Source organism: Protomyctophum bolini (assembly GCF_963924005.1).
Source record: "Protomyctophum bolini genome assembly, chromosome: 24".
Classification (NCBI taxonomy): Eukaryota; Metazoa; Chordata; class Actinopteri; order Myctophiformes; family Myctophidae; genus Protomyctophum; species Protomyctophum bolini.
This window is the reverse complement of record NC_137885.1, coordinates 5,480,628-5,492,306: the sequence shown is the minus strand read 5'-3', so window position 1 is coordinate 5,492,306 and position 11,679 is coordinate 5,480,628. Positions and strand designations below refer to the sequence as shown.

The following is an 11,679-nucleotide window of genomic DNA, read 5'->3' as shown; positions in this document are numbered from 1 at the left end:
TGAGCACCCAAAGTATGTGCGTGCACACACACACACACATTGTATAGTGAAAGTCTCTAAATGTTCTGATGAATTGAAAATGGTGGACCCTGTTGTAAACAAGTGTAATGCTTAATCATGGTGTCGACGACAGTAACCTCTTTTAATAGTCCCGGTACAAGGACTATTAAAAGAGGACAGGAAGCGAAGACCGTACGGTACGGACTCCATGTTGCTAAAGAAACATACATGCAATGGGGCTATATGCAGCCAACAGTTCCGTGTTCAGCTTCCTTGGTCTCAACTGCATGTTTCTTTCCTTCCAGGGAGCAACATGGAGTCCACCAAACGGTCTTCCTATATCCTCTTTTAATTAACCGTGGTGCTTCAAAACGCCACTGAGCAAAAAGTGATGGAGACTGTGCCACTAAAGTGATGGAGACTGCACCACTAAAGTGATGGAGACTGGAGAAACGACAGACAGTACATGACTGCCCCCATGTGGTAGCCTGATTTTCTAGCATATAAAAACATACAATCTCAACTGAGTGTCTCCTAAACAATTGGCACAATGTCAATATGTAGATGTTTCATAGGCATTTTTTCTCAACTATTATAATAAATTGCATACTGAGGCTTTAACCATTGCTTTTATGAAATATCCAAGACCATTCGTGTTTATGTTAGATGCTTCTGCAACATGCATTCTAGATAGTTTGACCAATTGGTAAATGGTGCATTTATATAGCGCCTTTATCCAAGGCGTTTTACATAGATTGTGCATTACATTCACCCATTCACACACACACACACACACACACACACATTCATACACGGATGGCGGCAGAAACCATGCAAGGCACCAACCAGCACATCAGGAGCAATTAGGGGTTCAGTGTCTTGCTCAAGGACTCTTCGACACTAACTCTGGGGGAGCCCGGGTTCGAACTGGCAACCTTGCGGTTACCATTCGGCCACTCTACCCCTGAGCCACCGCCGCCCAATTCAAACACACTACACGCACAAAATGTATTAGCGACAAAATAATAATAGCAGTGTTGAAATGTAATGTATTAGCAGCTAAATGTTACCTTATATCTTAAAATGAAATGTAGGCTATTAACCCATTCTGAACGGGAACCCATTTTGGTGTTATGCTTTAGCTATTGAAAAATAGCAGATCTACAAGCTCATAGCGCGCCACCGAGTGGCGCGCTACGAGCTTGTAGGTCTGCTATTTTTGAAAAATCGAAGAACGACTGACATTTTTAGAATCTGATCTCAGGTCAGAATGGGTTAATCAGACCAGTGTGTGTCCAGTGGAAACTTCGTATGAATCTGATCTCAGGTCAGAATGGGTTAATGACAGGACTACATGTATACAATGTCGATATGTTGCTATTTACATATAGGCTATACCGTTATTCTTCCATTGTTGAAATTAAAAAAGATATTTTTAAATGCAGCTACTGTATCGTTATACACCCCTGATGTGTGATGTTTAACTGAAGCTTTTTTTTTAATTACATTTTTATCCCACCACTTTGTAACCCATTTTTCACCCCTGGGTCAATTATCTAATGTGATCCTGGGCTCTGCACCCTCCAGGGGAGAACAACAGACTTGAACTCATGCTTCCTTCATGCATGAGTGTCCAGGTCGCTCCTTTACACCCGACAGGGGGGGGGGTTTCCCTGGTTGGACGTAGCGCGTGGAAGGAACACATTTCCAACCGGTTCCTTTACCCTCCATCAGGCTGGCCAGGGGGGAGGCAGTTTAGAGACCAGGATTACTGCATGTTTTTTGTGAGGGTACCTACCCTATAGGGGACACGGGGAGAACATGCAAACTCCACACGCCTCGGTATGGGTACTGAGGATGACACGGAGAAGAGGACACGCCGCCAGCGCCCACAGCGTCCCCAGCGGGAATCGAACCCAGGACCTTCTAGCTGTGAGGCGACAGCACTACCGACTGCGCCAAGGGTATCGCCCAATTGTCTCGGTCCCGACGTGCCCTTGAGCAAGGCAGAAAATCAACGCTTGGCCAATCACAGAGACCCACGAGCATTGATACCACATGATCCACGATAGCACATGGCTAATTAACATATATTTAAATTAGGACCATCGTATGCAAATTAGCCATGCGGCATATGCCACATGGAAAGAGGTGCACAATGCATAACATAACATAGCTTACTCGTTTCCATTGCATGTCAGATAAGACAACATTGATGTGAGTGAGATGATACAAACATTACTTACAAACGATGCTTGACTTGAATGAATAACATACATACTACCTTAAAATACAAGTGTGATGGTATACCATAAAAGAACACCATGTGATATCAGTGATATTTTATTACAAATGCAAAAAAACAAAGCAACAAAAAAAACAGTGCAGTAATATTTTTTATAGTGCAACAATTTTGCATGTAGGCCTATTGAATATATCGTCTCTGTCCGCCAGGCAGAAATAAACCATATGTCCAAACCAAAACTTACTTTTCAGCATGGAATTGTGGACGAAATGTTATCCAATGACAAAATATTCTTTAGTTTGGGGTCTGAGAGGCTAGATCTAATTGAATGGTGGTCCATGGCTCATAATGTCAATTGAACAGTGGGCCTTGATATGAAAAGGGTTGAAAACCACTGATGAGCTATTTCTGCCTGACAGCAACGATATAACATGCCTATAACATTTAACATAATAATACTTACATTTTTAAACCAGGTAGGTTTACTTAAAATAGTTAGAAATAGTGCTTTTTAGCTTGTAAACAGAATATAAAATACAACTTTTTAGGTAGTTTTTACTTTGTGCTTTTTACTTGTAGCATGTAAATAGTAGCTTGTAAATATAATTATTGTGGCCGGTGTCATCGCACCAAGACGCACAACAGCATCCAGCGCAGCCTGCCTTACTTACTCTCTCTGGTGACAGGGGTCGAACCCAAGGCCTTCTCTCCTGTTTGGCTTTTGTGGCTGGCCAAGAGTCTACCAGACACGGAGTACCATCCCTCTCCTTTCTGAATGAAGGATCCATTCTGCATGTTTGAAGAAAACAGCAAAGTCAACAACAACAAACAAACCAACAATTAGAATATGCTTGGTATGAACTCTTTAGCATATTCTCCCTTCTTACATTCTACCTCAATATGCTGCATGAATGGAGCCTGTGTAAAAGTCAAGAATCTCTGCCTGCCATTGCATTGAAAGGTGATCAGATCTAGCTATAAAACAAAGAACTGCATTGCATCAAATGGTGGTCTGTGGCTCAAATGCTGACTACATAATGGGCCTTGATACAAAAGGGTTGAAACCCACTGCATTAAACTTTTACTATTATGACTTTGTCTTCTGCTATACTGAGCTACAAATCTAACAAAAATAACTGAAATTGAAATCTGTGTTGTGTCACTCCTCATGCAAATTCAGTCATTAATAGCCTACAATTCATTAGCCTATAGTAGCCTACAAAGCATTACACATTACACATGTACTAGGGTGCACCATTTTCATTTCATCATAAAAAGAGACGTACAAATATACAATCATATCATGCGTGGACATGCATTGTACAGGCAGATGAAGGCTGGCTATGTGAGGCTCCTAGAACGTCACATTGTTAACTCCGTTTATTGCACGGAACTTTTGTGCTGAATTAAAACTCCCGAGTTTATAATGTGGCAAACCCACAGATAAAATAAAGGCTAAAAAGTTTAAAAGTGATCGGGTTTAGCAGGAGCTGCTGTCAGACGCTGCTGTCAGACGCCAGCGCATGCGTTAAGCAGCTCAACCCTGAAACACAGCAAAAAAAAGACACAACGTGTCACATTATACAAAACAATAAGAATATAGATTTAACTCACGGTCATTCTGACTTGATGATCGAAGCAACAAATGTTATTGTTCCATGTCATTTCGTTGTCGTGAAGCTGCAGGGTGCTGTCGTGTTGTGGTCACGTGTGATTTGTTTTTATTCAGACATGCCGTTCTGAGATTCTTGCAGCCGGGACCTGCAGTCTTAACCAGGACCGCGATTGGCCGCCCAAAATCGACAAAGAATGTGATTGGCTGACTCTCAGTGCAGGCATTTTTGCTGCCAACGAAAATCCAGGACCCCGATTGGCCGCCCAAGCTCGACAAAGAAGTTACAGCAGGCGCCACCGTGCCCCACTGAACCTTTTTTTTAAAAATATAAAATCCAGCATCCAGATCTACAAGCTCTCAACGTGTCACAATGCGGCACGTAGTGAGCTTGTAGTTCATTTGTATTATTTATTCAATAATTTGTGTAGTGGGTTTAAGTACCGGTAGCCTAGTTCAAGTAAACTGTTCCTTTCTAATGCAACAACTTATCTTGCAAACATAAAAACATCTGTGGCCCTATATTTATATATTATATTTATTTATAAATTATTATTATAATTTATTTGTTTTGTAATAGGTTTATTTTGTTCTGTGCAAACCTCCTCACCATTGACTCGATGGAAAATAATAGATTTTGAATATAAAGTATTTTTTGTTAAATTTGACCTCTTTAAGTTATTTTATACCATTTTGGAACCGAAATAGGGAACCGTTAAGAACCGGAATCGATAAGCAGAACCGGAATCAGTACCGGACTCACAAAAATCCTAACGGTACCATAGTGGTGGTGGGTCACGTGGCCGGCTGCCTTGGGGTTTTAACACTGACAAGACATGCAGGAACGCCCAAAAACGTCACATCCGGTTTTAGCCCCGGGGTAAAAGAATGTTCTATGGCTGCCAATGCAACTTGGTCCAATCCTAATAATCACATATAACGGACAAACATCTATGCCGATAATATATGCTGGCTTGTGAAACCAGTGTTGTGTGTATCTAACTATATCCTTTTTTCTTGCAGTGCGAGTGGCTGAGTGTGTGTGCGCTCTCCCCTCATATCACTCCCTCACTCCCTGCCTTCCTCCTGACACCTTTGGTCCCCCCTGGCTATACTGGTATTGTGGTAATAGTTAGCATAACTGACATTTTAACCTGGTTTCTGAATACATTTTGTAGTCTTCTTCTTCTTTCGTGTATCATCCTCAAATGTCCAACTCAGTATCGAGTAGCCATATATACGGCCTTGTCTCTGGTCCCACGTGGAAGAGGCCGGCCGGCCTCCGAAGGAGGTCTGTAGGCTACAGGGGGCAGGTGTTAATCATGTGCTCGGCAGATTGCTCATGAGGCTCGTCGCACTCGCATGCTGCACTGTCCGCCAAGCCCCACCTCTTAATCATTGCTGATTTGAAGCAGCCGACTCCAGAGCGCAGGCGGTTCAGTATAGGGTCCAGTGCCGGCGTGGTAGGTCCTCTATACTACTTCAACACCATCACCCGGGTCAAGGATGTAGTGATGCATACGGGAGGGCCCGGCAGACTGACTCCCACAGTCCCACTCCTGCTTCCAAGATGCCGCCAGCCATGCACTGGTGGACGAGTCCTCCGGGATGGATTTTCTAGTCATCCCTTCTAAATAGGTTGTTCAAATAAATAATTCTATATTTATAACCTGATGACCCTTCATTATAATATCCTGAATTCATGCATGAGTGTCCAGGTTGCTCCTTTACACCCGGCAGGGGGGGAGTTTCCCTGGTTGGCCTGGCCCTTGTTCAAATAAATAATTATATTTCTAACCCGATCACCTTTCCTTGTAGTTTTAAGTGATTAAAGTATTCTGCCTTGAGCCTAAATAAATGATTACATTTTTGTACTGGAAACACGTCTCTGCTCCCTTTATGTAAAGCTGTTGATCTAATTGTAACAGGTCAATAGGGCTGAATTGGTTAATGTATGTTTTGTATTAATAATCAAAATCTACAAAGTAACTAGTGAGGTTTTACTGAGGTTAAGGTTAGGAATAAGATTAGGTTTAGATATCGTTTTACTGAGGTTAAGGTTAGGAATAAGGTCATGTTTAGACATAGTTTGACTGAGGTTAAGGTTAGGTTTAGCGTTTAGACATAGTTTTACTGAGGTTAAGGTTAGGAATAAGGTTAGGTTTAGACATAGTTTAACTGAGGTTAAGTTTCTGGTTGAAGGACTTCAGTGTTTTGTACCATACTATTGTATAAGTACAGAACAAATAATGTTTGCTTTTGCCATCTTTGTTGAAGAAGAGTCTGCAGGAAATTATATTTGAGTTTTTTATGGCAGTGTTCATTTTTTGTTGACTAAAAAGACTAGACTAAACCTGCATAATTTAAATTGCCTAAGAGGGCCTAAAGTTCAATGGACAAGCTTAAATCAGAATTAGCTATTGAAAGTAACACTAAGCCTAAAAAAATGCAAAAATACTATTTATTGTACATGATGTTTTATTTGTAGGCTGTGGCACAATAGCCCATTGTACTGGCACACGAGGGATTATTTGAAAACACACCTGAATTTGCACAATATAAACAAGTCTCCCGCTTAATCATTGGGAGTGACGTAGTCTTGCATCTCTATTCTATATAAATCTGTTACATATGTGCACAATTGTTGTTTTGTTATTTCTTTTATTTGCATTGAGAGAGGCCAAATCCAGAATTCCCAGATGTGTTTTGTGTTAAAAAAGTAGTAATAGTAGTTACTTAGTCAAGCCACCAGGGGAAGTTTCGCCTATTAGGTGGGCATGGGTTGTGTCCATAGAATGTAAAAGGTTGTGTCCACGGAGGCTTCTGTCCTTCAGATACCAGCTTGCAGCAGCAGCGCCTGCTTTTGAAGAACGCAACGTAAATCTTCTGTGTACTGTATTTTCCCTCTACAAAACAGGTTAGTAAGTAACATGTACAAAAGCATCACCATCACAACTTATTTCAAAGGACTCATAATTAACCTTTCTTCTTTTGTTTGGTCTAAGAATAATACAGAAATGTTGTTTTGGATTTTGGTTTAGTTTGAGACTTGGAGTTTGCATTGAATGTATGACTGATTCTAAAAATGGCCTTGTTTATTTTCTGTGAAAACGCAAGCTCTTTGACTAGACTAGTCTAGTTCAGATATAGTTCCGATTTTTTGAACTTAGGCAGCTGTATGAAATACTTGCCAATAATATAGTGGTTGATGATTGCCCGAGTCCCGTGGTGTCTGTTCTAAATTAACTCAAATTAGTGTCCAGCCACTTGTATTGCATAGGGTACCAGGATGTTATACACAGGTGCCCTGAGGTGGGTCATATGTGGTGATTACATGCAATTAGCCCCTCTCGGAACCCTACATAAAGCTTTTATGAAATTAATCAAAGTGTCAGAAACTTTACTACATTTGGGTTCTGCTTGCGGGGCTAACATGCAATGTGACTGTGAGTTGATTCAGGATCCCATCGACAAGGCAGCCCTGTGTCCGGTGTGTTTCAATACTTATCATATATCAGATATCATATGTGAATCTACAACACTACACTCACAAAACTAATGTAATTTAATTGTAGCTATTGTTGACCTGGCTATTTCTACCATGTAGTAGCAACTTTCGTTCATTGTTTTACCCCTCTATCACACAGAACTATGTTTTTTGTGTGTGTGATTGTGTCCATACCACTACTAAGTTGAACGAAATTTCACTATTATCTTAGAAATGACTCAACAAACAGTTTTGTGGATTAATTTACTTTTAATGCGTGGCCCCGGTGCCCCCCACAAAATGACCGGAACTACTTAATATTCACCAAAACCAGAGCAGAACTCCGACCACGGGACTCGGACAATCAATTAATACAGTTGCAACCACTATATTAATGGTATTTCATACAAATTAAGTTAAAAAATTGTGAACTGTCCCTTTAACACGACAGTTTAGCACAGGGTTTTGTGTGATTGTACAAATGTTTATTGAATTGAGTTGTGATATTTTGATTAATTCAGTTATGTGTTCTTTATTTTTTTTTAAAGTTCTACAAAGCCAGGTTTACTATAGTATTAACTGATGAGACTGAGGCTGATTAAAGTAGCAGTATTAACAATGTGAGTTTTGGAGCACATGCAGATGTATTTTGTAAACGGTTGATGTGAGAAAAAGAGAAAGGAAATTAAAATAAGATCCTGTGAATAAAGAGACATGCAGCTCGCAGCCTGTTTTTGAGGAACGCAACAAATCTGTCTATATTTTCCCTGTACCAAACAGGACACATCTTCTGCCGTCAGAATATCACGGTATAGCAGTCCTAAAAGTTTACGGTTCGACATAAGATCCGCTGTGAGGGATGCTGTGCTGGACGCGTCTGGGACGACCAAAGAGACGTGGTCAAGCCGCGGTGGCCGTGGGACAACGGATCTACTGCTTCGGAGTCCATGACAACTACGACGATGACATCGATGTGTCTACATCTTCGACACGGTGTCCTCGAGCTGGAGTGAGCTGTCTCCGGTGGAGACCCAATTAAGGCACTCGCAGCGACATTCCCAAATGTTGTTCCCTATACCAGCACCAGCTGTGCTGGTAGGGAACATCATCTACATCTGGGCATACGACAGATGGCGAGACGGCCAGGTGTATGCTTTCGACGTCAACGTGCACAGATGGTTGAAGAAGCGCAAGGCTTCCGGTGGGTCCTTTCCAGAGACGAGGCAAGGTCACTCGGCCTGCGTCCTGGGGAAGTTCATGTACGTCCACGGAGGAGTGGCCAGGAACTGCCCCATAATATGGTTTAACGACATCCACAAGTTGGACACCACCACGATGATCTGGACTAAGATCGTCCCCGGAGGAGCTCCACCACCCATTTCGACGCAACACTCTGCCACCATCGTGGGGACAAAGATGTTTGTATTCGGGGGCTTCTATTCGGTTTCGGGGTCGTTCTACCGCAACACCGTCAGAGTGTTTGACACAGAGACCGACTGCTGGCTAAGCACGCCTTATACTCTACCTGTTCCCGATGTACCCCGCATAGGTCACGCAGCCTTCGCCTGCCACGGGGAGCTGTACATATTTGGTGGCCTGCATGACGACAGATACTCTCGTATCAAAGATGATATGTGGAAGTTCAATCCAAAGACCATCTCCTGGAAGAATGTTGAACTTGAACCCAATGGGGAATGCCCCGTCCCAATCCACTGGTGTTGCATGGTGGGAGATCGTATCATTAAGCATACTCCATACATACATTTGTACGTCTTAGACCTGACTCACCCGAGTCTGGACTGTCCTAGTCTAAAGACGCTGTGTATGGGTTCAGTTGTTCAGCACGGTGCAGACTGGTCAGAACTCCCACACGAACTCAGGTTGGAACTGGTAGCCATGACAGGAGAAAGTTGCAAATGATTGGAAAGTTTGGCACGCATCTAGTTCCGCAATGGACTAAATGAAGCACAGCGTTAGTTTCTACAGGGACACGTGAGTCTGCATTCATTAAAATACATTCAAGTTGTATGTTTCAAGTTGATCTCTAACTGTCTTGATATGTACCTGTTCTTGTATACCCACGAGGGGTTGAATTTGCTTAGCATGCTGCTTCGACAAAATTCAGAGAATATCTCCCAGAGTGTGAACTCCGTGGAGCCTTTAATGCCAAGTTGAACTGTATCTCATTTGTTTCAATAAATGGTCCATCTACTTTTCTTTCCTGTCTAAAATCCAACACATTTCAGATGACTTTAACATGTGATTTTATTCAAAAGACTGTGACTAAAACTAAATCTGCTGTCAAAACCAGTACCAGAGGGACACACATGAGGAGAGAGAAGAGGAAGGAATTGGGCAAGAAGGATGCAGGTTGAGGAGAGGAGTGGAGAGGTAGAGACAGAGAGAGGAGGGTCACGCGGTGAGATTGTAAGGAGAGGGAGAGCAAAAGACAAGAGGGGATAAAGAGACAGAGCCTATTTCACTCACTCCATAACCCAGGTGGTAACACGCAGTGGTGGGGAAAGTACTCAAAGCTGTTACTTAAGGAAAAGTATATCAATACTGCAATGTAGAACTCTGTTTGTTACAAGGAAAAAGTGTGAATTAAAAATGTTGAGTAGTACAAAAGTATAGGCAGAATGTCTCATTTAAAGTTTTCAAATGTATAAGAATCTTTTGAAAATAGCTGATGTACAAACTGTATTTTCAAATGGCCAAAATGTCAATAGGGCTGAAGTGGATATGTTTTGCATTAATAATCCAAATCTACTAATCCAAAGTAACTAGTGAACTGAGATGTAGTGGAGTAGAAGTAAAAGTATTGGATATTGGAAAAAGTACAAATACCCTAAAATTGTACTTAAGTACAGTACTTAACATTACTTTTACATAACATTAATTTTCAATAGCTAAAGCATAACATGATGCTAACGCCCGTTCAGAATGGGTTAAACCATCAGAAGCTGTCATGATGGTGGAGCAGAGATTAGCTGCTAGTCTGGCTGAAGTATTTAGGAAATAAAAAACCAAAATGCTTATATAAAAATATTCATTATACCAGCGATAGACACATACAAGTCATACATAATACCAGACGTTGCAATGGGTCGATTTACAGTGCCTAAGCCAAGAACTGATGCAATGAAGAATACAGTCATGTACAGACAGGGCAATGACTTTCGGGAACTCTCTACCAGTATGCATTACAGAAATTAAGGGTAAAAGGCATTTTAAGAAAAGACTGAAGGACTTTTTATATATATATATATGGTAAATTGTAATTCTGTTTATGTCAATATACCAGTTAATGTAATCTAGAGTGAATGCACTAACCGTGGTTGTTATGCTTTAATGTATTTCTTTTGTGGTATCTGGACCCCAGGAAGAATAGCTGTTGCCAGGTGTAACGTACAGCTAATGGTGATCCTAAATAAACTAAACTAAACTTCGTGGCGCATTGTGAGCTTGTAGATCAGCTATTTTCAAAAGGCTGAATAGAATGGCTTAAAGCTGCTATAAGCAATAATGTAAAAAAAAAAAAAAAAAAAAGACAGCCAGCAATGGGTAGAACACTCCCAAATAATTGTAGTCGAGTAAAAGTACAATATTTGCCTCTAAAATGTAGTGAAGTAAAAGTACAGAAAATTTGATATACTACTATAGCCTAAGCAAAGTACAAATTTCCATTACTGATAAGTAAGTAAGCCATAAGGCAGGAGCTTATCTCCTGTTCGGTAGTGAGGCAGATTGATGTACAAGTACAGCCCCTTGACATGATGCTAGTATGTCGCAGTACAGCCCCTTGACATGATGCTAGTATGCTACTGTATGTCGCAGTACAGCCCCTTGACATGATGCTAGTATGTCACAGGGAGTCTTGACATGATGCTAGTACTGTATGTCACAGGGAGTCTTGACATGATGCTAGTATGCTACTGTATGTCGCAGTACAGCCCCTTGACATGATGCTAGTATGTCACAGGGAGTCTTGACATGATGCTAGTACTGTATGTCACAGGGAGTCTTGACATGATGCTAGTATGTCACAGGGAGTCTTGACATGATGCTATTATGTCACAGGGAGTCTTGACATGATGCTAGTATGTCACAGCCCAGCTAACATGTCCATGTGGGCACCATATGGGGTGTATGTGTGTTTATGGGTACCAAGTGGGCATGGGCTAGAACTGGGAAATTATACTGGGTTCCAGGTAGGTTCTATGTGGGCTAAGTGGGCATGGGCTTGAACTGTGCAAATATTGTGGGTTCGATATGGGTTACAAATGGGCCAAGTGGGCATGGGTTAGAACTGGTCAACATGTATGGGTCCCTTGT

At 41.5% G+C, this 11,679-nt stretch overlaps 1 protein-coding gene across 1 annotated transcript in view; it reads right to left on the bottom strand.

The window, feature by feature from the left end:
- Positions 1-5,482, bottom strand: part of LOC308311423 (chymotrypsin-like elastase family member 2A) — a gene marked incomplete at both ends in the record, with an annotated part of 19,848 nt that extends 14,366 nt beyond the window's left edge. The window contains one exon of the mRNA XM_080758109.1: positions 5,353-5,482. Coding sequence (XP_080614235.1) covers positions 5,353-5,482 — 130 coding nt within the window. The remainder of the gene's footprint in view (positions 1-5,352) is intronic.
- Between the last annotated feature and the right edge of the window lie 6,197 nt (positions 5,483-11,679).